This window comes from Pseudophryne corroboree, chromosome 2 (assembly GCF_028390025.1).
Source record: "Pseudophryne corroboree isolate aPseCor3 chromosome 2, aPseCor3.hap2, whole genome shotgun sequence".
Lineage (NCBI taxonomy): Eukaryota > Metazoa > Chordata > Amphibia > Anura > Myobatrachidae > Pseudophryne > Pseudophryne corroboree.
Window position 1 is genome coordinate 561,723,813 of NC_086445.1, and position 25,141 is coordinate 561,748,953.

At 43.5% G+C, this 25,141-nt stretch overlaps 1 protein-coding gene across 1 annotated transcript in view; it reads left to right on the forward strand.

The window, feature by feature from the left end:
* LOC135050979 (condensin-2 complex subunit hcp-6-like) overlaps nucleotides 1–25,141 on the forward strand; it is a 94,840-nt gene that overhangs the window by 21,080 nt on the left and 48,619 nt on the right. Inside the window, exons 3-4 of the mRNA XM_063957196.1 lie at nucleotides 22,802–22,945; nucleotides 23,450–23,566. Of these exons, the coding sequence (XP_063813266.1) occupies nucleotides 22,802–22,945; nucleotides 23,450–23,566 (261 nt within the window). The remainder of the gene's footprint in view (nucleotides 1–22,801; nucleotides 22,946–23,449; nucleotides 23,567–25,141) is intronic.

Consider the following 25,141-nt stretch of genomic DNA (forward strand, 5'->3'; position numbering starts at 1 on the left):
ATGCACCAGTGGGTGAATTACGATGTGTCTGCAGGGTCATTCATGTCCAAATATGGGGAAAGTGTTTGGGATATGAAATGCTTTGCCTTCAAGGGCTAGAGGGAGGGGGGGGATTGGTGCAGAATAAGACAATGAAACTGGCAGGATAGAAGCCCTTGTCTGTTCAAGCGTCCATTTATCTGATCCTGCTATATCCATCCTCGAGGGGGAGCTATGAACCGGGGATTAAAAGTTATAATCTTTTCCAGTTGGGTTCCTGGCTTTCCAGATATCCAAGTTCATGTTCATGTAGATCATGTCTAAAGGCGTGGTAGTTATTACGAAGTGGAAGCACTCGGGAGGTATGATGCATTGAGGATCAATCCACACATGGATCAGGGAGCATATTAAAATCTCCCAAAATTAGTAAGTACCCTGATCTACATGACTAAAGAACTTTAAGAAATTTTCTCACAAAAAAGATTTGTGTTGGGCGTGGAATTTGTAGCTTAGGTGACGGGTTTATCCTCTAACCTGCCCACTAAAGTCAGGTATTTGCCTTGAGACCTGTTTATCAATAATGAAGTTGCAGGGGCTGGACATTAGAATGGCCACTCCCCTTTTTTGCTAGGACCATTTGCCATGTAGCAGTGTGGGAACTTGCTGTTCGTGAAGGATGGTAGTAGTGAACATTTTAAAATGGGTTTCCTGTAGAGCAACCAAGTGGACCTTATATTTAGCAAAATGATTCATCCATCACGGTTTATGTAAGGTTAGCATTAGAAATGGATTCTGGGGTGCCAATCTTAACATTATAACATTGTGACCTGTCCTCCAGGTCACTAGTATTCCTGCACAGATCTGCGACCTCTGTCTGCAATTCTTCGTAGCGGGTGATTAGATCATTATGGGATTTCACCCCTTCCTCCATCTTGTCAAGATGGTCCATCCTGTGACCCAGGGCATTGACCGTCTGACTGTTCTGTAATGCTGCCGTAAAATCTGTGGATAATGTCAGCTTTAAAAGCGGATGAAAGTTGTTTCATGGAGCCCACTGTGAGAGGCGCATCGTCAGTCTTATCAGTGGTGAATGCAGGGCCTGAAGAAGGGTGACCCGTTGACATATTTGGGTCCTGTGAGTTTAGACTGTGTGACACACACCTGAGCTCTTCTGGTTCTACATTGGAGGAAAGTATTAAAAAAAAAAAAAAAAAAAAAGTTCACTGGAGGAACAGGTGTCTGATCTTTAGGTCGTTTAGGCGGCATAATCTCACAAGGCGAAACCCACCACCGTAGATTAAAATATTATAATAAGGAAATGTGAAAGAGAAAAGAAAAATAACATAGGATATGCCAAGTTTCCTGCCACATGTATAAAAGTCACAGCATGAAGAAGCGAGGCCCCTTATGCCCCATGACTAATAGTGATGAAGTCGGTGCCCAGTAGACATTAGCCGGAGCAGTGTTATTTGGAGGTGCAGGTGGAAGATACCGCGCCAGCGCAGATCCTGTGCCACTAATCCACAGTTGACCTGTTCTCTGCTGCACAGGTAAATGCTGAGTGGATCCAAAGGGTGCAGTATGCAAATCTAGAAGCAGGGATCACTTCTCCCACTGCAGCCCAGCCCTATCTGTACGTCTTGTGCCCTGAGGGTCCTGGAAGTCAGGGAAACCTGATGCACTGCTATCTGAAGAACAAAAGGATGGCCAGGGGTACCCGTGACTCCTGTGGTCTGTGTGAAATGGATGGGGTGCAGGACGATGTTAGGACATCACGCCAGCTGATACCCGCTGCTCGGCGCTAGTCCAGATGGCCGTGCAGTGTGTCTGTGGGCTATTGGGTGCTTCGGTGTCTCACTGTAGCTCCTGGCATGAACAGACCAGGCAAATGAAGACTGCGGCTCCACAGGAAGAGAGGGCCCCGTAAGATCAAGGTGCTGTCCCAGACACCAAACCGCTGTGACCGTGGTCCAGGGGGGTCAGCAAATTGAGAGGAAGTGAGTGGTGGTAGCTGAGGGTGTGGAACCCTCTGTTTGTTGCCCCAAAGTGCCCAAGCCGCAAGAGCTGTGGAGATGTGCAGCTGTTCCAGTTGCCAGCCAGGCCACGCCCTAGCAGCTGCTTTCTATTCTTTTGGATTTATATACAAATTTGTGACCATCATTGATGTGAAAAGTGTGTTTTGTTTTAATGTATGCACATTAAATGTACTTTAAGTTTGTTGATACTGTATATTCGGCTCCTCTGAATCCTATGGATATGTGGCTTTTGATCCCATGAGCGCTGCTATTTTTTTGTCTATTTCCTGAATTAAATGGATGTCTGTGCAGTGTCCGTTCAGGGGTGCGGTGTTCATCAAGGGGTGATGCTGCTGTGTCCTCCAGGAGTATTCTCTCCATTCATAAAGTAGCTGTTGTGTCCTCCAGGGGTGCTCTGCCTCAGTTTAAACAATCAATCTAAATATATAATGTAAATTATTATTAATGTTGATGTTTTTCTGTGACACTGCCATTCACACCGCAGTGTATAATCATACAAGTATTGTGTGACTGTGTAGGTGGAAGTGAACTGCAGTATGGACACACACACACACACACACACACACACACACACACAACCCCCCCATAGGAGGTAGAACTCTTTTTTTTTTTTTACAGTGGTAAACAAAGAACCTAAAAAATAAAGTTAGCTACAGAGAAACTTAATTGCCAATATGCCATTCACCACGTAAACTGTCAAGGAAAGGCTTAAGCCTTTGCTTTCATTTGACTAGTGGTTTTGCTTCTTATGATATAAGCCCTTCTCTCTGTAGAAGTATATTAAAAAAAAAAAAAACTTAAGACACAGGAACTGTGCTAAGAAATCTCACTAATCTCTGAGGAGAGTCCAAGTGTGTCCACAGGTGGGATACATGAGTCTGACCTTACCAATACTGTACACCTATTTGTGCACCCTCTGAAAATGTGGAGAGGATCGACACAAGTAAACATGCTGACAAGGAAATTGAGAGTGCTTCTGTGGAAGTGCACCAGGATGGGGGGAGTACATTTGTGTAGCTGACGCTAAAAAGGATGTTTGTGGAAACAGTTGTTGCCCATGATATGAAAAAGCCAATTGTCATGCCTGTGCAAAAGGCAAAAAAAAAACCTGTGGAATTATTTCTATCCAAATCTGGACAACAAGGGTCAAGCCATCTGTAGCCTTTGTAAAGCCATAGTAAGTAGAAGTATAGATCTTCACTATCTGTGAACCTTCCCACTGTTATGTCACTTGAAGAGCATTAATCAAGAGTTTTAAATTCTGAAACTTTGGCTAAAAATGTAACAAACAGTCCAGCGTCACCTAGCTCCCTTCTCTGCTAGATCAAAGCACCTGCAATCTCCAACACCTTCATCAATAGCCTTAATAATGATCGGAAGTAGTCCTGCATCCAATTTCATAAGTATGACTGACCCTCCTATTTGGGCTTCCTCATAAGGATCCTTGAGTACTGCGCCTTTTGCTGCTGCTGTTGTAAATGGATCTTCATCTCAGAAGGGGACCAGGAAGACTACTTGTAGTAGTTTACAAAACAATTGGCTGTTAAACAATCCTTTACAAGGAGAAGCAAGTTTGACAGAAGTAACCAAGTTGCACAGCAGATTACTGATGCCATAGCAGCTAATCTGGTATTAGATGAGCGTCCAGTATCCGCCATTAATGCAGTGGGTTTCAGACAGTTAATTGAGGTCCTGTGTCCCCGCTATCAAGTCCATCTAGATTCCACTTAACTAGAAAAGCAATTCCTAGTATGAGCAAGGACGTTAAGATAAACAGTGTCCTCCAAATGCTGTTTTACCCACTGTCCACTTAATCACAGATATATGGACAAGCAGAAAGAGGAAAATCTAAGATTACAGTACATGACTGTGACAGCCCAATGGGTAGGTGTAAAGCCTTTAGCAGCAGCATCTAACAAATACTGTACCAGCTCATTCAGATTCAGGCTACTCTGTGCATCACCGGTTTAACTAAGAGGCATATTGCTAACAACCTCTTAGAAAAACTCCGGAAAATCATTGCAAAATGGCTTACCATGCTTGGACTCTCCTCTGGATTTGAGATTTCAGACCATGCCATCGATATTGTGAGAGCATTATAGCTGGGTGATTTCCATCATGTACTCCTTTTTGCTCACGCAATTAATTTGGTGGTGCAAAAGAGTTAAAAAAAAAAAAAAAAAAAAAAAAAAAACAGGGCTGTGTAGGAGTTGTTCTCTGTGACCCAAAATATTTTGGACATTCAGCAAGTGCATGTTGAACATTGCAGCACCTGTAAGTACTGTTGAATTTGCCCCGCCATCAGCTGAGGCAAGAGGTAGTAACTAGGTGGAATTCTACCCTCTATATGCTTCAGTGGATGGAGGAGCTGCAAAATGCCGTTCAAGGCTACATGGAGACTATACCTTACTCAAGTGCAGTGGAGAATACTTTCAGTATTTGTTCAAGGTTCTCAAAGCCTTTGAAGTTGCCACAGGTGCAGGTAGTTCAGACACTGCCAGCTTGAGTCGGGTAATTGAAGATGAAATAAAGCAATTCCACTAATAATGTCTGCCTTTGTAAGTCAAGCCCTTCATTCGTTTCACCCGGATCCAAGGGTCATCAATCTTGAAATCAAATCACTATATTTTGGCCCCATACTTGAGCCTAAGTTTGTCATACATTGTGCTGTATCTTTATTTCTGACTGATACAAATCTGAAGAGATGCAAAAAACTGTTGAACAAATTGTCAGCTCAAACGGCACGTGACACAGGAACATCTCATCCTTTACCTCCAGCAATTGCTGCTACCAGGAAAAATCTCAATTTTCCTAACAGACCCACTGGTGGTGGTGAAGATCAGTTTGCAAAAAACGTATTACATTCGGTCATCCCTATAAACTGCTTACAATTAGTGGCATGTCTACCATTACTCCACCTGATACGGTCGCCATTCAAATAATCGATTATTTTAGTGATAGATTCCAAATAGACATGTCAGACAGTCCATTTCACTACTGGTAGGAAGAAAAGGCAATTTGGGGGCCCTTGCACAAACTGGCTTTGCTTTACTTAAGTTACAGTGCAGTCGGTAACCTTGTCAGCGATTTGGTGTAGGAGGTTACTTCTCCAAAATGTGGAAAAGATGATGATCATCAAAATGAATTACCAAATCCATGAGGAAGACCTTTACTTGCAATAGCGTAAAGAAAATACAGAGGCACATGTAATCATTGCTATCAATGTTCACTGCCCATTGGTTTGTTATGGCCCCACCAATCATTTCAGTCACAAGTGGCAGTCCCTGTTGCTGAAGTGATTGGTTTGTTAAACTGTACATGTCCTTTTTAATATACAACATAAAGGTGGGTGAGAAGGCCTAAGGATGATTCCATCCTGTAGGAACAAGAACAGACAGAAATTCGGTGATTTTCGGTTTTTATTTTATTTTTATTTTTTTACTAAAATACCGATCCAAAACACACAAGGGCAGTTTTGGCAAAACCAAATACAGATCCAACACCAAGACTAAAAAATATGGATCTGCACACATTTCAATAAATAAATGTTTTTAATTCATTGTTTTGATTTTTGCAATTGCATCCTCAAGTGTTTTGGATTCTGTTATTGAATTTGTTCATTGATTTAAAAAAAACAATAAAATTTGCTCATATCATTTGGACCTGTTTTTATATACAATCCAAAACCAGAGTTCGACTTTTAAATCAGAGTTCAGAACGGACAACCGACCTGAACCAGGTCTCTATTCCACTCGGAATCCTAAAGTGATTGTGAACTGTAATAGACTCGAAATCCCTAATAGGCCCTACACACTGGCCGATAATCCTCAAAGATATGAACAATCTCGTTCATTATTGAACGAGATAACATTCATATCTTTGAGTGTGGAGTCACCAGCGATGAACGATGCGTGGCCCCGCGCTCACTCATCGCTGGTGCCCCGTCGGCTGTACATGCAGGCCAATATGGACGATCTTGTCCATATTTGCCTGCACTTCAGCACTTCAATGGAGCTGCCCGACGGTGGATACGGCCGACCCGGCGGCGGCGGGTCTTTAAATGTGTAGGGCCCTTTAAGTTCTATACGGGTGTGTTCAAATTTCAGGAAAACCAAACAGCACATATCTAAAATATGTAGATGTGTAACTTAGGGTAGCATTGCTTCAATTTTGGGCATCTCACCACAGGGCCATATGTCCTATGACCGTTTGGTGAGATGTATCTGTAATTTTGAGTATGTCATAAGTTTCTGTGGTGTGTGTGTGTGTGTGTGTGTGTGTGTGTGTTTAAAATAAATAAATAATAAAAAAAAAATTATGTATGAAGTTGGTGTACCTTGGCAATCGGTTTGCAGGCTTCTGTGCATTGGCCAATTCACTAACTAAACCCCCATTTATTTATTGATGTGGTGAGGATAAGTGATCTTGCTATGGTGAGTGTTGAATTCTCTGTTTGCATGTTAGTATGTGGTCATGGGCTACATGCACCCCACCCTATGAGTGGTAAGTGCAGTCATGTACCCCGCTTCTGGGGTGGCGAGTGATGTATGTATGTATGTATGTATGTATGTTCTTATTAAATACTTTGTTCTTTACATAGTTGAATGTGCTGACAATAAAATCACACAAATTATCAATGCAAATCAAATTTATTAACCCATGGAGGTCTGGATTTGGAGTCACACTCAAAATTAAAGTGGAAAAACACACTACAGGCTGATCCAACTTTGATGTAATCTCCTTAAAACAAGTCAAAATGAGGCGAAGTGGTTCAGGTAGTGCAGCTCATCCAGGATGGCACATTAATGCGAGCTGTGGCAAGAAGGTTTGCTATGTCTGTCAGCGTAGTGTCCAGAGCATGGAGGCACTACCAGGAGATAGGCCAGTACATCAGGAGATGTGGAGGAGGCCGTAGGAGGGCAACAACCCAGCAGCAGGACAGCTACCTCCGCCTTTGTGCAAGGAGGAACAGGAGATGCACTGCTAGAGCCCTGCAAAATGACCTCCAGCAAGCCACAAATGTGCATGTGTCTACTCAAACAATCAGAAACAGACTCCATGAGGGTGGTATGAGGGCCCGACGTCCACAGGTGGGGGTTGTGCTTACAGCCCAACATCGTGCAAGACGTTTGGCATTTGCCAGAAAACAACAAGATTGGAAAATTCGCTACTTGCACCCTGTGCTCTTCACAGATGAAAGCAGGTTCTCACTGAGCACATGTGACAGATGTGACAGAGTCTGGAGACGCCAAGGAGAACGTTCTGCTGCCTGCAACATCCTCCAGCATGACCGGTTTGGCAGTGGGTCAGTAATGGTGTTGGGTGGCATTTCTTTGGGGGGCTGCACATCCCTCCATGTGCTCGCCAGAGGTAGCCTGACTGCCATTAGGTACCGAGATGAGATCCTCCGACCCCTTGTGAGACCATATGCTAGAGCGGTTGGCCCTGGGTTCCTCCTAATGCAAGACGATGCTAGACCTCATGTGGCTGGAGTGTGTCAGCAGTTCCTGCAAGACGAAGGCATTGATGCTATGGACTGGCCTGCCCGTTCCCCAGACCTGAATCCAATTGAGCACATCTGGGACATCCTGTCTCGCTCCATCCACCAACCCTTGTTGCACCACAGACTGTCCAGGAGTTGGCGGATGCTTTAGTTCAGGTCTGGGAGGAGAACCCTCAGGAGACCATCCGCCACCTCATCAGGAGCATGCCCAGGCCTTATAGGGAGGTCATACAGGCACGTGGAGGCCACACACACTACTGAGCCTCATTTTGACTTGTTTTAAGGACATTACATCAAAGTTGGTTTAGCCTGTAATGTGTTTTTCCACTTTAATTTTGAGTGTGACTCCAAATACAAACCTCCATGGGTTAATAAATTTGATTTCCATTTATGATTTTTATGTGATTTTGTTGTCAGCACATTCAACTATGTAAAGAACAAAGTATTTAATAAGAATATTTCATTCATTCAGAACTAGGATGTGTTATTTTAGTGTTCCCTTTATTTTTTTGAGGTGTGTGTGTGTGTGTGTGTGTGTGTGTGTATATATATGTGTATATATATATATGTAGATATGGATATAGAGATATAGAGATATAGAGATATAGAGATATAGAGATATAGAGATATAGAGATATAGAGATATAGAGATATAGAGATATAGATACAGGTTAAGTATCCCATATCCAAATATTCCGAAATACGGACTTTTTTGAGTGAGAGTGAGATAGTGAAACCTTTGTTTTTTGATGGCTCAATGTACACAAACTTTGTTTAATACACAAAGTTATTAAAAATATTGTATTAAATGACCTTCAGGCTGTGTGTGTAAGGTGTATATGAAACATAAATGAATTGTGTGAATGTACACACACTTTGTTTAATGCACAAAGTTATAAAAAATATTGGCTAAAATGACCTTCAGGCTGTGTATATAAGGTGTATATGAAACATAAATGCATTCTGTGCTTAGACTTAGGTCTCATCGCCATGATATCTCATTATGGTATCTAATTATTCCAAAATACGGAAAAATCCGATATCCAAAATACCTCTGGTCCCAAGCATTTTGGATAAGGGATACTCAACCTGTGTGTGTATATATGTGTGTATGTATATATGTATGTTTCTTCTGGCACTCCTCGCCTCCCCACGTTTAAACAACCCGGTGCCTTCCAAATAACATATGCAAAGTTCCACTATCTAGCGGCGGCACTCCACGGGTACTTAAATACCAAACGTTCTAATCCATAGTTCTACGTTTCGGTTTTATTAGTGAAGACCGTCATCAGGAATGACGACGGTTTTGACTAATAAAACTGAAACGTAGAACTATGGATTAGTACGTTTGGTATTTAAGTACCCATGGAGTGCCGCCGCTAGATAGTGGAAAATAAATAAATATATATATACTTTTAATGCAGACTTGCCAACGAAGGGGTCCCCGAAACGTCGCCTACATTAAAAGCACACCCTTAGAGGTTTTATGCAATCTACTTGATTCTCCAGACTGAGTGCTGCTTGTGTACATCGGTGGTTTCCCATATACAGGCTTGGAATGGCCCACAGGGGTACAGGGGAAACCACCGGGGGGCCCTACATGCCCCTGTCCAACACTGGCCATATACCCACAGGGAGGGCACCAAAGTAAGTCCAGAGTGCCGGGGTTCTGCTGCTCTCTCTAATCACTATCATATGGCTAAATCCATACATTACTATACCCGCACGATGAATATTGTTACTAACAGTTCCCAATAGTCTGCGTAAGGTAACCTGGTATCTTTAGTACTGCTTCAGGCTTCGTATACAATTTGCTTCTTGTCATGTCTAATGGTAAATGTGAGCAAGCTACAGTACTCTCCTAGCTCTCCACGCTTTAACTAAATCATTTACCTTTCTTCCTATAGAATGTCCGTTTATCCCATTGCGATTTTCATGTTAGTGTTTGGCTTCAATCCAAAGCAGTGTTGTTGTTCTGTCACAAGCTGATATAATTAATTGCTTAGCCTTCTGGGTCACTGTGTATTTTGTATTGAGTCTTTTCATTTAATTTATAAACTCCCTTAATGGTGCTTATAGATGCTGTGCGCTATTGGCAGCTTAAAATGAGGATCCTGGGATAAATGAATAGATGCCGTAAAATGAGCAATTAAAATATTCATAGTAACAGATACCCTACATCTTGCTAGTAGACAAGTGGCATAGTTTAAATATTCACTTCAGACTGCTACTTAACTGAAGCAGTTAAAATAAATCTTTCATATGGTGTTGTGTAATATTGTACAGCAGAGCTTACAATTAGAGATGAGCGCCTGAAATTTTTCGGGTTTTGTGTTTTGGTTTTGGGTTCGGTTCCGCGGCCGTGTTTTGGGTTCGAACGCGTTTTGGCAAAACCTCACCGAATTATTTTTGTCGGATTCGGGTGTGTTTTGGATTCGGGTGTTTTTTTCCAAAAACACTAAAAAACAGCTTAAATCATAGAATTTGGGGGTCATTTTGATCCCAAAGTATTATTAACCTCAAAAACCATAATTTACACTCATTTTCAGTCTATTCTGAATACCTCACACCTCACAATATTATTTTTAGTCCTAAAATTTGCACCGAGGTCGCTGTGTGAGTAAGATAAGCGACCCTAGTGGCCGACACAAACACCGGGCCCATCTAGGAGTGGCACTGCAGTGTCACGCAGGATGTCCCTTCCAAAAAACCCTCCCCAAACAGCACATGACGCAAAGAAAAAAAGAGGCGCAATGAGGTAGCTGTGTGAGTAAGATTAGCGACCCTAGTGGCCGACACAAACACCGGGCCCATCTAGGAGTGGCACTGCAGTGTCACGCAGGATGGCCCTTCCAAAAAACCCTCCCCAAACAGCACATGACGCAAAGAAAAAAAGAGGCGCAATGAGGTAGCTGTGTGAGTAAGATTAGCGACCCTAGTGGCCGACACAAACACCGGGCCCATCTAGGAGTGGCACTGCAGTGTCACGCAGGATGGCCCTTCCAAAAAACCCTCCCCAAACAGCACATGACGCAAAGAAAAAAAGAGGCGCAATGAGGTAGCTGACTGTGTGAGTAAGATTAGCGACCCTAGTGGCCGACACAAACACCGGGCCCATCTAGGAGTGGCACTGCAGTGTCACGCAGGATGTCCCTTCCAAAAAACCCTCCCCAAACAGCACATGACGCAAAGAAAAAAAGAGGCGCAATGAGGTAGCTGTGTGAGTAAGATTAGCGACCCTAGTGGCCGACACAAACACCGGGCCCATCTAGGAGTGGCACTGCAGTGTCACGCAGGATGTCCCTTCCAAAAAACCCTCCCCAATCAGCACATGATGCAAAGAAAAAGAAAAGAAAAAAGAGGTGCAAGATGGAATTATCCTTGGGCCCTCCCACCCACCCTTATGTTGTATAAACAAAACAGGACATGCACACTTTAACCAACCCATCATTTCAGTGACAGGGTCTGCCACACGACTGTGACTGATATGACGGGTTGGTTTGGACCCCCCCCAAAAAAGAAGCAATTAATCTCTCCTTGCACAAACTGGCTCTACAGAGGCAAGATGTCCACCTCATCTTCACCCTCCGATATATCACCGTGTACATCCCCCTCCTCACAGATTATCAATTCGTCCCCACTGGAATCCACCATCTCAGCTCCCTGTGTACTTTGTGGAGGCAATTGCTGCTGGTCAATGTCTCCGCGGAGGAATTGATTATAATTCATTTTAATGAACATCATCTTCTCCACATTTTCTGGATGTAACCTCGTACGCCGATTGCTGACAAGGTGAGCGGCGGCACTAAACACTCTTTCGGAGTACACACTTGTGGGAGGGCAACTTAGGTAGAATAAAGCCAGTTTGTGCAAGGGCCTCCAAATTGCCTCTTTTTCCTGCCAGTATAAGTACGGACTGTGTGACGTGCCTACTTGGATGCGGTCACTCATATAATCCTCCACCATTCTATCAATGTTGAGAGAATCATATGCAGTGACAGTAGACGACATGTCCGTAATCGTTGGCAGGTCCTTCAGTCCGGACCAGATGTCAGCATCAGCAGTCGCTCCAGACTGCCCTGCATCACCGCCAGCGGGTGGGCTCGGAATTCTGAGCCTTTTCCTCGCACCCCCAGTTGCGGGAGAATGTGAAGGAGGAGATGTTGACAGGTCGCGTTCCGCTTGACTTGACAATTTTGTCACCAGCAGGTCTTTCAACCCCAGCAGACCTGTGTCTGCCGGAAAGAGAGATCCAAGGTAGGCTTTAAATCTAGGATCGAGCACGGTGGCCAAAATGTAGTGCTCTGATTTCAACAGATTGACCACCCGTGAATCCTTGTTAAGCGAATTAAGGGCTGCATCCACAAGTCCCACATGCCTAGCGGAATCGCTCCGTGTTAGCTCCTTCTTTAATGCCTCCAGCTTCTTCTGCAAAAGCCTGATGAGGGGAATGACCTGACTCAGGCTGGCAGTGTCTGAACTGACTTCACGTGTGGCAAGTTCAAAGGGCATCAGAACCTTGCACAACGTTGAAATCATTCTCCACTGCACTTGAGACAGGTGCATTCCATCTCCTATATCGTGCTCAATTGTATAGGCTTGAATGGCCTTTTGCTGCTCCTCCAACCTCTGAAGCATATAGAGGGTTGAATTCCACCTCGTTACCACTTCTTGCTTCAGATGATGGCAGGGCAGGTTCAGTAGTTTTTGGTGGTGCTCCAGTCTTCTGTACGTGGTGCCTGTACGCCGAAAGTGTCCCGCAATTTTTCTGGCCACCGACAGCATCTCTTGCACGCCCCTGTCGTTTTTTAAAAAATTTTGCACCACCAAATTCAAGGTATGTGCAAAACATGGGACGTGCTGGAATTTGCCCATATTTAATGCACACACAATATTGCTGGCGTTGTCCGATGCCACAAATCCACAGGAGAGTCCAATTGGGGTAAGCCATTCCGCGATGATCTTCCTCAGTTGCCGTAAGAGGTTTTCAGCTGTGTGCGTATTCTGGAAAGCGGTGATACAAAGCGTAGCCTGCCTAGGAAAGAGTTGGCGTTTGCGAGATGCTGCTACTGGTGCCGCCGCTGCTGTTCTTGCGGCGGGAGTCCATACATCTACCCAGTGGGCTGTCAGTCATATAGTCCTGACCCTGCCCTGCTCCACTTGTCCACATGTCCGTGGTTAAGTGGACATTGGGTACAACTGCATTTTTTAGGACACTGGTGAGTCTTTTTCTGACGTCCGTGTACATTCTCGGTATCGCCTGCCTAGAGAAGTGGAACCTAGATGGTATTTGGTAACGGGGGCACACTGCCTCAATAAATTGTCTAGTTCCCTGTGAACTAACGGCGGATACCGGACGCACGTCTAACACCAACATAGTTGTCAAGGACTCAGTTATCCGCTTTGCAGTAGGATGACTGCTGTGATATTTCATCTTCCTCGCAAAGGACTGTTGAACAGTCAATTGCTTACTGGAAGTAGTACAAGTGGGCTTACGACTTCCCCTCTGGGATGACCATCGACTCCCAGCGGCAACAACAGCAGCGCCAGCAGCAGTAGGCGTTACACGCAAGGATGCATCGGAGGAATCCCAGGCAGGAGAGGACTCGTCAGACTTGCCAGTGACATGGCCTGCAGGACTATTGGCATTCCTGGGGAAGGAGGAAATTGACACTGAGGGAGTTGGTGGGGTGGTTTGCGTGAGCTTGGTTACAAGAGGAAGGGATTTACTGGTCAGTGGACTGCTTCCGCTGTCACCCAAAGTTTTTGAACTTGTCACTGACTTATTATGAATGCGCTGCAGGTGACGTATAAGGGAGGATGTTCCGAGGTGGTTAACGTCCTTACCCCTACTTATTACAGCTTGACAAAGGGAACACACGGCTTGACACCTGTTGTCCGCATTTCTGGTGAAATACCTCCACACCGAAGAGCTGATTTTTTTGGTATTTTCACCTGGCATGTCAACGGCCATATTCCTCCCACGGACAACAGGTGTCTCCCCGGGTGCCTGACTTAAACAAACCACCTCACCATCAGAATCCTCCTGGTCAATTTCCTCCCCAGCGCCAGCAACACCCATATCCTCCTCATCCTGGTGTACTTCAACACTGACATCTTCAATCTGACTATCAGGAACTGGACTGCGGGTGCTCCTTCCAGCACTTGCAGGGGGCATGCAAATAGTGGAAGGCGCATGCTCTTCACGTCCAGTGTTGGGAAGGTCAGGCATCGCAAACGACACAATTGGACTCTCCTTGTGGATTTGGGATTTCAAAGAACGCACAGTTCTTTGCGGTGCTTTTGCCAGCTTGAGTCTTTTCAGTTTTCTAGCGAGAGGCTGAGTGCTTCCATCCTCATGTGAAGCTGAACCACTAGCCATGAACATAGGCCAGGGCCTCAGCCGTTCCTTGCCACTCCGTGTGGTAAATGGCATATTGGCAAGTTTACGCTTCTCCTCCGACAATTTTATTTTAGGTTTTGGAGTCCTTTTTTTTCTGATATTTGGTGTTTTGGATTTGACATGCTCTGTACTATGACATTGGGCATCGGCCTTGGCAGACGACGTTGCTGGCATTTCATCGTCTCGGCCATGACTAGTGGCAGCAGCTTCAGCACGAGGTGGAAGTGGATCTTGATCTTTCCCTAATTTTGGAACCTCAACTTTTTTGTTCTCCATATTTTATAGGCAGAACTAAAAGGCACCTCAGGTAAACAATGGAGATGGATGGATTGGATACTAGTATACAATTATGGACGGACTGCCACGGTTAGGTGGTATAAAAAAACCACGGTTAGGTGGTATATATTATAATAATAATACAATTATGGATGGACGGACTGCCTGCCGACTGCCGACACAGAGGTAGCCACAGCCGTGAACTACCGCACTATACACTGGTTGATAAAGAGATGGTAGTATACTCGTAACAACTAGTATGACACTATGACGACGGTATAAAGAATGAAAAAAAAACCACGGTTAGGTGGTATATATTATAATAATAATACAATTATGGATGGACGGACTGCCTGCCGACTGCCGACACAGAGGTAGCCACAGCCGTGAACTACCGCACTGTACACTGGTTGATAAAGAGATAGTAGTATACTCGTAACAACTAGTATGACACTATGACGACGGTATAAAGAATGAAAAAAAAACCACGGTTAGGTGGTATATATTATAATAATAATACAATTATGGATGGACGGACTGCCTGCCGACTGCCGACACAGAGGTAGCCACAGCCGTGAACTACCGCACTGTACACTGGTTGATAAAGAGATAGTAGTATACTCGTAACAACTAGTATGACACTATGACGACGGTATAAAGAATGAAAAAAAAACCACGGTTAGGTGGTATATATTATAATAATAATACAATTATGGATGGACGGACTGCCTGCCGACTGCCGACACAGAGGTAGCCACAGCCGTGAACTACCGCACTGTACACTGGTTGATAAAGAGATAGTAGTATACTCGTAACAACTAGTATGACACTATGACGACGGTATAAAGAATGCAAAAAAAACCACAGTTAGGTGGTATATATTATAATAATAATACAATTATGGATGGACGGACTGCCTGCCGACTGCCGACACAGAGGTAGCCACAGCCGTGAACTACCGCACTGTACACTGGTTGATAAAGAGATAGTAGTATACTCGTAACAACTAGTATGACACTATGACGGTATAAAGAATGAAAAAAAAACCACGGTTAGGTGGTATATATTATAATAATAATACAATTATGGATGGACGGACTGCCTGCCGACACAGAGGTAGCCACAGCCGTGAACTACCGCACTGTACACTGGTTGATAAAGAGATGGTAGTATACTCGTAACAATTAGGATGACACTATGACGGTATAAAGAATGAAAAAAAAACCACGGTTAGGTGGTAGGTATATAATAATAAATAATACAATTCTGGTCGGACGGACTGCCTGCCGTGTGCCGACACAGAGGTAGCCACAGCCGTGAACTACCGCACTGTACTGTGTCTGCTGCTAATATAGACTGGTTGATATTTAAAGAGATATTAGTAGTATACAACAATACTATACTGGTGGTCAGGCACTGGTCACCACTCCTGCAGCAAAAGTGTGCACTGTTAATTAATATAATTGTACTCCTGGCTCCTGCTAACAACCTGCAGTGCTCCCCAGTCTCCCCCACAATTAATTATAAGCTTTTAATTTATACATTGATGACTGTGCAGCACACTGGGCTGAGCTGAGTGCACACAGACTGAGTCACACTGTGTGACTGACTGTGCTGTGTATCGTTTTTTTTTTCAGGCAGAGAACGGATATAGCAGAGAGAAGTGAACGGATATATTATATTAAATAAAAGTTAACTAGCAACTGCACTGGTCACTGACTGTGGTAAACTAACTCTGTCTGCGACTCTGCACAATCTCTCTCTATCTAATCTATCTATCTCTATTCTAATGGAGAGGACGCCAGACACGTCCTCTCCCTATCAATCTCAATGCACGAGTGAAAATGGCGGCGACGCGCGGCTCCTTATATAGAATCCGAGTCTCGCGATAGAATCCGAGCCTCGCGAGAATCCGACAGCGTCATGATGACGTTCGGGCGCGCTCGGGTTAACCGAGCAAGGCGGGAAGATCCGAGTCGCTCGGACCCGTGGAAAAAAAAGTGAAGTTCGTGCGGGTTCGGATTCAAAGAAACCGAACCCGCTCATCTCTACTTACAATCTGACATTTAATAATGTGCTGAAGTGTTGGCTGTGCTGAATATTCTAGTAGCTCAAGAGTAATGCCAGCATATAATTTGTAAACACTTAAGACCTCCTGTAAAGCGAATCTATTCATCAATTGAAATAAGAATAATCTAATGAGGTCACCCCAGGCTACATTTGAACACTCAATCAATGTAAAATATATTGCATTTATTTTAAACCATAGCAATTACTAAAGTATCATATATAAGACTCCATTAATAGAGTGCAAGAAAGAATACACGGGATATGTCATGATCCCGGCCATAAGTATTCAGACAGCGGGGCGAGCACTAAAAAGCCCCTTGTGGACTCGCCATGCTGCAGGCACGGTGGCTGCAACTACTTGATAAACAGTATGGGGCAGTAGGGCTGTCGGCAAGAAATACAAAGGTGTGATTGTAAAACACACTGAGAAAGAAGCAGTTCATATAATTACTGTAGGTATAGTGAGTTAATATACACATTAAATAAATGTGGATAGAGATAACAAGCATATAGGTAATTGATTACCAGTTAACTGAGATCACACTGCCTTCCCTGTTCTATAAACAAGCCATATGTTCTACTAGGTTAAGGAGAATAATATAAGGCACACTATATTCTATCAAAGTTGTTGCATTTTGGTTTGCGTATTGCATAAATGGTAGGTGAAGGCAATTACAATGTTGTACAAGTGCTGTACCTGCAGCTCTCAATGTGTCGGGACTTTTTTTTTTTTTGCACTGAAAAATCTTGTGGAAAATGAAGTTCTAGTTCTGGGGTCATGCATAATAACACTTTATCACCCACGATAGAAAGTTAGTGATTTATAACCAGTGTGAGGGATGACAATCAATGGGTTATTCATAGATAGTATCCTCAATCACCATCCCTACTGCTGGGTATGGTGGAACTTGAAGGGGTTTATGTTGAAAAATTGGCTCCCAGTAATCTGACATCAATTGCAGATGACCATCATCGATTTTCCATCAATGGCAGAAATCAAACGGTGGTAAACCATTAATTGTTAACCATTTACTACCCTTGGACAAAGGGACTGATCACGAAGCATAGCTGAAAACCTAAGTAGAGAACCCTCACTACTGCCATTTTTCAAAACATTATTTTCACTTAGTAGGTCAATTCTCATGGAGGTTTGAGGGAGTTTAAGTCCAGGTAGTTGGTGGGAGTTTAATATGATACATTTTGAAATGAGGTGGCTGTTTATTGCTGCCCAATTTGTGGTTATGCATAGTAAGTATACTGTACTGTAGATTAAAGAAAACATCCACAGGCTCAGACTTGCATACTGTAACACACATCAAGCCACCTCAAATATGTTCTCACATCATTCTATCCTGCCCTCTCAGCTTTGCCAATGCCCAGGCTTCCCCAAAACATGTCCAATCAGACTCTTTGCCTATTGTACCTTCAAATGTTTAAATTCTCTTTAAAAGACTTCATAATAAGTCGCCCTTGTAACTCTGTTCCTCAATGCCACTACCTACTTCAAACATCAAACACTTACAAACAGCAATGTCTGTAACCATGTTGTTGCTTGTATTATGTTAATTAGGAAATCCATAAGGTGAAGTTTAGAAGTTGATTTGAATTTCAGATGACTACATAGTGCTTGTTAAAACTAGAGATGTGCACCAGACATTTTTCGGGTTTTGGATTCGGTTCCGCGGCCGTGTTTTGGATTCGGGCGCGTTTTGGCAAAACCTCCCTGAATTTTTTGTCGGATTCGGGTGGGTTTTGGATTCGGGTGTTTTTGGTTTTTTTCAAAAACGGCTTAAATCATAGAATTTTGGGGTAATTTTGATCCTATAGTATTAACCTCAATAACCACAATTTCCATTCGGTTCCAGTCTATTCTGAACACCTCACACTATTTTTAGTCCTAAAATTTGCACCGAGGTCGCTGGATGACTAAGCAAAGCGACCCAAGAGGGCGGCACAAACACCTGGCCCATCTAGGAGTGGCACTGCAGTGTCAAAGGATGGCACTTAAAAAAAATTGGCCCCAAACAGCACATGATGCAAAGAAAAGAGAAAAAAAGGTGCACTGTGGTCGCTGGACGGCTAAGCGACACAAACACCTCTATCACTGGAATTATTTGTTCTAATCAATGGTATTATTGGTCCAAATCATTGGAAGAAAATGGAATGGATGGATACTTGCAGTGACACAGAGCTGCAAGATACAGCAATGGCCTACTGTACAACTATATACTGTTAGTCACCAAAATGCTGCACTGTAATACTATATACTGTATACTGCTCACAGATATGGAATGGATACTTGCAGTGACAGAGCTGCAAGATACAGCAATGGCCTACTGTACTACTATAATTATTATATAGGTGACAGATATAATGTTACATTGTGGGGGAATCCAGTATACGTTCTGTCACCAGGTACCAGTGAATGACCACATCATGTATATAGATGACAGATATAAAGTTACATTGTGGGGGAATCCAGTATACGTTCTGTCACCAGGTACCAGTGAATGGCCACATCATGTATATACTTATACTGGTGGTCCCCAGTCCCCACAATGCAGCACACTGAGCACAGATATGGAGCGTTTTCAGGCAGAGAACGTAGATATTTTCAGCACACTGAGCACAGATTATTTGCAGCACACTGAGCACAGATTACGGAGCTTTTCAGGGAGAGAACGCTGCCACGTCCTCTCCGTTCAATCTCCAATGCACGAGTGAAAATGGCGGCGACGCGCGGCTCCTTATATAGAATACGAATCTCTCGAGAATCCGACAGCGGGATGACTACATTCGGGAGCGTTCTGGTTAACCGAGCAAGGCGGGAAGATCCGAGGCTGCCTCGGAACCGTGTAAAATGGGTGAAGTTCGGGGGGGTTCGGATCCTGAGGAACCGAACCCACTCATCTCTAGTTAAAACCTTTTCTTTTCTAAAATCCTGGTTTTCTTGTAGGTAAGCTAAGAATTAAATCTGGGTTAATACTTTTGTCTCTATTTTATTCACCTCCAAAATAAGTGATTATTGATGTAGCAATTGGTTTAAAAGGAAATATTTGAACTAGCACTATAGAATAATGTTGAATGTGAGATCCATTCCTCAGTTTCATTTCCACCTTGGAGATTTCACCGTGTGTGTGTTTCAAGCGCTTACTATATTTGCCTCCATATCTATAAATGGTTTCTGTTAAAAATAAAAAAAAAACACTTAAAGTGGAAAGGTGCACTTTTAACACACTTCTGCTTTATTATGCCTTGTGCGTGTTCTTGTAAATGGAAATTGCATTGTGTGTGTATGCAGGGCTGGTGCTAGGGTGTTTGGTGCCACCCGGCAAAGAATATACTTTACTTTTTCTTTTTTCCCCCCCTCCCATAATTTGCCTATGGCATGTGCTGAAAAAAAAGGGGTGGTTCAAACTACAGTATACCACACAGTAGCACAATCTTATTTAACATTATACAACACATAGTAACGCACCTTACATACAATGCCACCCAGCAGTAGTACCCCTTATACCTAGAATTCTTTCTCTCTAGCTGCTCATCCTCCTCTGTAAGTTTGCACCCTCAGTCCTGTGTACCCCCCTCATTCCAATGTAGCACCACCCCCTTTTAAGGTCCTGAACACTGTCGCTTTCACAGGGGCTGGGACGATGCTTCAAGCGGACAACTCCTCTGCCTGTCGTCCAGGGCCAGCCTGAGCCTTTTTTTTTTTGTATGCAAATCTATATTTTGATGCCCCTTAGTGGGCGTGGCTTCATGGGGAAGGGGCGTGGCCACATAATAGTATCAATTCACATTTCAATAGCAGTTAGTGTGATATGGTATATGTAACACCCCTTTACCTGGGCTTTCTGGGTAATGGTGTGTATTTAAACTCTTCCCGCTTTGCAATGCTTCTCACCTTGTACTTCTCTTGGTATTAGTGCCTCCTCCCGAATCTTGACGTGACGTGCTCTTCTGGGAAGTGTTCAATTTTGGAAACACCAGAGGGAGACTCGGGAAACCCTCTGCCCACCACGTGCTTAGACCGACCCCACTACAGGAATATATCACACGGATATGTTGCAAAAGCCACCCTGGCACATTTATTAAAGGGTCTGGAATAGCAATTGCTTTTATGCATTTATATACAAGGGACTATAGTAGATCAATAAAAGAGGACATATACTAAAGGCATAGGAACATGTTGGTCAGTAATGCACACACATATTTAAAGGGTGTATAATGCAGTAATAAGAAAAATGAACATAACACATGAATCTGCTTTCTCCTGTCTGTCTGTCCCTTCCTGAACTTCCCTTTTGTATGCAGATAACACCCTGGCCTTTGCAATCACTGACTGGGTAATGACAACTTAAAACAGCAGTATCACAAGGAATTTCACACATACCACATACAGCATTAGACAATACATCCCCCACTATAGTGCACTGTTATTTCAGAGTTCCTTATCTTCTGCATGCTATAGCTTGACTGAAAAGGTACTTTAACAGGTTCCAATTGGCACTTTCAGCAATGCTGGTACTTGTAGTTCCACAAACTGATTCTTGGTGAAATCACACACTTTGTTAGCTACTATTTATCAGTCTTTACCAAGAAACATAACACTGTAAACCGTTACTTATCTCACATTCCTCCAAAGTGTGTCCCTCTGCAAACTGTCCTCTCCAGGGGTCAAAAAGGAAGGTTTGAAATGCATTATCCTCTGTAGGCCACTTAACTTCATCAGACTGGGGTTCTCCCTCTCCGTAGGGCTCTTTCTGTACAGTCACGTGGACTTCTTCCCCAGTATTCTCCAGTCATTGTCAGCTGCATCTTAGCTATATCTTAGACATGGTTCCTTCTCCCTCCTTGGCCATCTCCTCCTCCACTCCTCTGGACAAAAGCATTCCATTCTCCACTCCCCCCTCCCCATGCCCTGTTTCTCCACCCCCCGACAGCCTCTGCGTGTCTCTCTGTATATCCTCTGAAACCCAAGGCTGTCTGGGAGATGTAGTCTCTAAACACAAAATGGCCGGTGTCCAATTTCACATTTGCTGCCTGTCATAAGCGCTGGGCGCTACATATATAACAGCAGTCGGTACCATTTGGATGATGTACCCCCAATGTACATTATAGCAGTCAGTGTCGTATGTATAATAACCTGCAAATTGCACCGGTACTCACCCCCCACAGCACAATCACTGCTCCCCTCCCCCATAAATGCACAGTGACCTTCTCCCCTTCCTTCCCCTCCCGGGCAGCACATATAGTGACCTGCTCACCCCTCACCAGTGCTCACCCCCTGAATCACTTAGTCACTGCTCCTCACCCCCACACACAGTAAACCGCTCCCCTCCCCTTCTGCGCAGCACATACACAGTGACCCCTACCTGCCTCCCGCTGACTGAATCCCCTCTAAGTGTAGCCATGGCAAAAAACGCAGCAGTCCTGTCCTAGGAGTTCGGGCTGGAGGTGCCTGCTGATTCTGCTACTCATCGTGGCTGCGCCGCAGGAGAAATTACTGTAGTGGAGTGGTCACGGTGCCAGCTTTTAAAATGTGGAGGGCAGGTATAGGGGGTTCCATGTACAGCTGTGTGCTTGTCAGAGGAGACTGCTGGCGGGTGGCGCACTGCAGTGTGAGTGACAGTGACTCACTGTCACAGAATGCAGCAGCGCCCTCAGTGGTACAGTGCTCTACGCCTCCGCATAACTGACATCATAGTATGACATGCGCAGTAGCAGGGGGACATCGGCAGGCATGCAGAACAGGGAGAGTTGCATCCCTTTGCTAAGCGGGTAGCACCAGCCGTGTGTGTGTGTGTGTGTGTGTGTGTGTGTGTGTGTGTTTTGTACTCTTATGTAGTATATTTACCCAGTATGAGGCTTTTTTTTTTTTTTTGTAGTGCCTTAATAAATATATTAAATAAATAAATGGAAAAATATAGTGTAGAGTATATAGTTTTATGGTCTACAAAGTTTCATGCCATTAGCACACTTCTTTCTGCCAGGCAATATATATATATTATATATAATATATATATATATAAAAAAAAATTGTACAGAGGATAATATGGGTATTATATGGAATAATAAACCACTGAAAGTTGTTGTTGTGTTTTTATTTTTCTCTATAGACTGAGGGGCCATGAAATACAGTATAATAGAAGCTGCAATTGATTATATGGAATTATGACCTACAGGAGGATACTTTTTTATTTTTTTATTTTTTCCTACAGAAAATTGAAGGGCATTGCAATACAGTATAACAGAAATGGCAATGTATTACTAGGGTCAACGTCTACACTTCTGCACAATGTAGGAGGTGTACTAAACAGTGAAATGAGTGGAGAAGTTGCCCATGGTAACAATCAACTGCTCATGCAAATTGTACATTTTACTTTAATGTGAATTGGTTGCCATGGGCAAATACTCCATTGGCTCCCTTCCCCACTCTTGTCACATCTCCCCATTAAGTTCCAAAATGTCACTGAATGATTTTGGTTACTGCTAGAGTAAAGTAATGTACTAAAATGTTTTAATCTTTTTTAGGAATCTGAGGTAGATAAGAAAACAGTCCTCCAAGATAAAAAACCTAATAAACGTGGCAGAAAGAAGAAAAATGCTGTTTCTGCTCTCACCATAGAGAGAGATTCTGAACCCATTGGAAGTACAGAGAATGCAGGTGGAAGAAAGGTAAATATTCACTATAGTATTTTGGGATACTTCAGATCAAAACATGTGCTTTATGCAGTAGCTATGTAAAGGTTAGCAAATGCATTTAATGGGCAATTCCACTTGTCCGGTCAATAGAAGAATGTATTATTATTATTATTATTTTATATTTTCCTTCAAACTGTAACAAATTACTGGCCAACATTTCTACACATCTGTAGGGGTTGGTGATGGAGTCCCGGAGGCCAGAATATCAACACCCCTTGTGGGTTCAGTGGCTCGCTGCCCTCGCCACAGGTTCTATTCCCACTCTATGGTTGTCGTGGACCCATGAATGGGAATATCCCTGGCACAGCTGTCTGCATTCTCGGCCGTCGGGAGCCCGGCATCTATATTCTGATATTAACTACATCTCACCTGTAGTACAAGTTTAAAGGTCTCCCTTTATGCTGTCACTTGTCTGTGTAAACTTACTTTAGGATTTGAGACCTACTGTAACATACTAAACTGTTTCTGTCTTCTTAGGAACCTGTAGATGTAGAGAAGACAGTACTCAAAGATCCCAAACCCAACAAACGTGGCAGAAAGAAGGAAAGTGTTTCTGCTCCAAGGTTGTACAAAGATTTTGAATCTTCAGAAAATGTAGGTGGTAAATATTAAACAGAAATATTTGTTACTTTGTTATAAAGTAACAGCAAAGGAGCGCTAATAATTTTCAGGATGCTTAAAAGTTAGGTTTAATTACATATAAAGATTGTAAGATAACAATGCATTCTTTAAAAATCATATATAAACAACTGGTCATATAGGCAGTAGCAGTATTTGAACACAAGCAATTGCCGTTTGTATATATAAATAAACAGTCAGTATATAACTGGTTTTGTGTTAGTTTTGGTTAGAATGATTCAGTTTGTAACAATATATCCAATAAATCTTAAACACGGTCTCAGACCGCATCCACAGCTCTATTGGAGTCCCAGAGTATTGTTTGTTGTCTGGCCAGGTACGCTATGCTTCTACCCCTGTAAAAACTGATATTGTACTCCCCCCCCACACGGTAAAATTCAAACGTAGTCAATCAGTCCCAGCGGCGACAATGGGGCTGTGTCTCCTGTAGCGCTTGCAAGCTGACAGTGGTTGCTGTTAAGAGCTCCCACAATGGTTTGCCATCCGGCTTGGAGGCGTTTCTAATGAGTGGTGAGATAGCTTATTGCGAATCGCGATCCTGGCAAAGTTCACCAGAGGGGTTGGGCATACCTGTGCTTGACGATGTTTGCACTTTTTTGTAGTGACTGACAATGGCTACTGCTTGGTTAGCTCTGTCTCAATACATTTATCCGCTAATGTAGAGACAGCGGTTTCATCAGGAGAAGTGTTCAGTTTGCAGCTCACTTGGTATTTAAACTGTGTCCAATCAAGTTTGCTTGGGAATACACACCTGTAGCAGGGGATCATTACCTTTTGAAAACTGCCAGCAGCACTTAACATACAAAGAAAATATAAAAATGTGGATATTCTTAGGCATCTAAACTAGAGATAAGCGGGTTCGGTTCGTCGAGATCCGAACCCCCCCGAACTTCACCTATTTTACACTGTTCCGAGGCAGCCTCGGATCTTCCCGCCTTGCTCGGTGAACTAGAACGAGGCCGAACATCATCCCGCTGTCGGATTCTCGCAAGATTCATATTCTATATAAAGAGCCGCGCGTCGCCGCCATTTTCACTTGTGCATTGGAGATTGAACGTGGCTGCGTTCTCTCCCTGAAAATCTCCGTAATCTGTGCTCATTGTGCTGAAAATATCTACGTTCTCTGCCTGAAAATGCTCCATATCTGTGCTCAGTGTGCTGCAAATATCTGTGCTGCATAGTGGGGACTGGGGACCACCAGTATATAATTATAGTAGTACAGTACAGTAGGCCATTGCTGTATCTTGCAGCTCTGTGTCAAGTATACTATCTCTGTGCTGCATTATTGTGAGCAGTATATAGTAGGACAGTGCAGAATTGTGGTGACCATCAGTATACATATAGTACAGTACAGTAGGCCATTGCTGTATCTTGCAGCTCTGTGTCACTTCTAGTATCCTGATCAGTGCTTAATATCTGTGCTCAGTGTCAGTGCTGCATTGTGGTGACCAGTATACTACAGTACAATAGTCCAGTGCTGTTCTCGCTGCTCATTGTCAGTTCTCCGTAGTATCATCAGTGATCAGTATA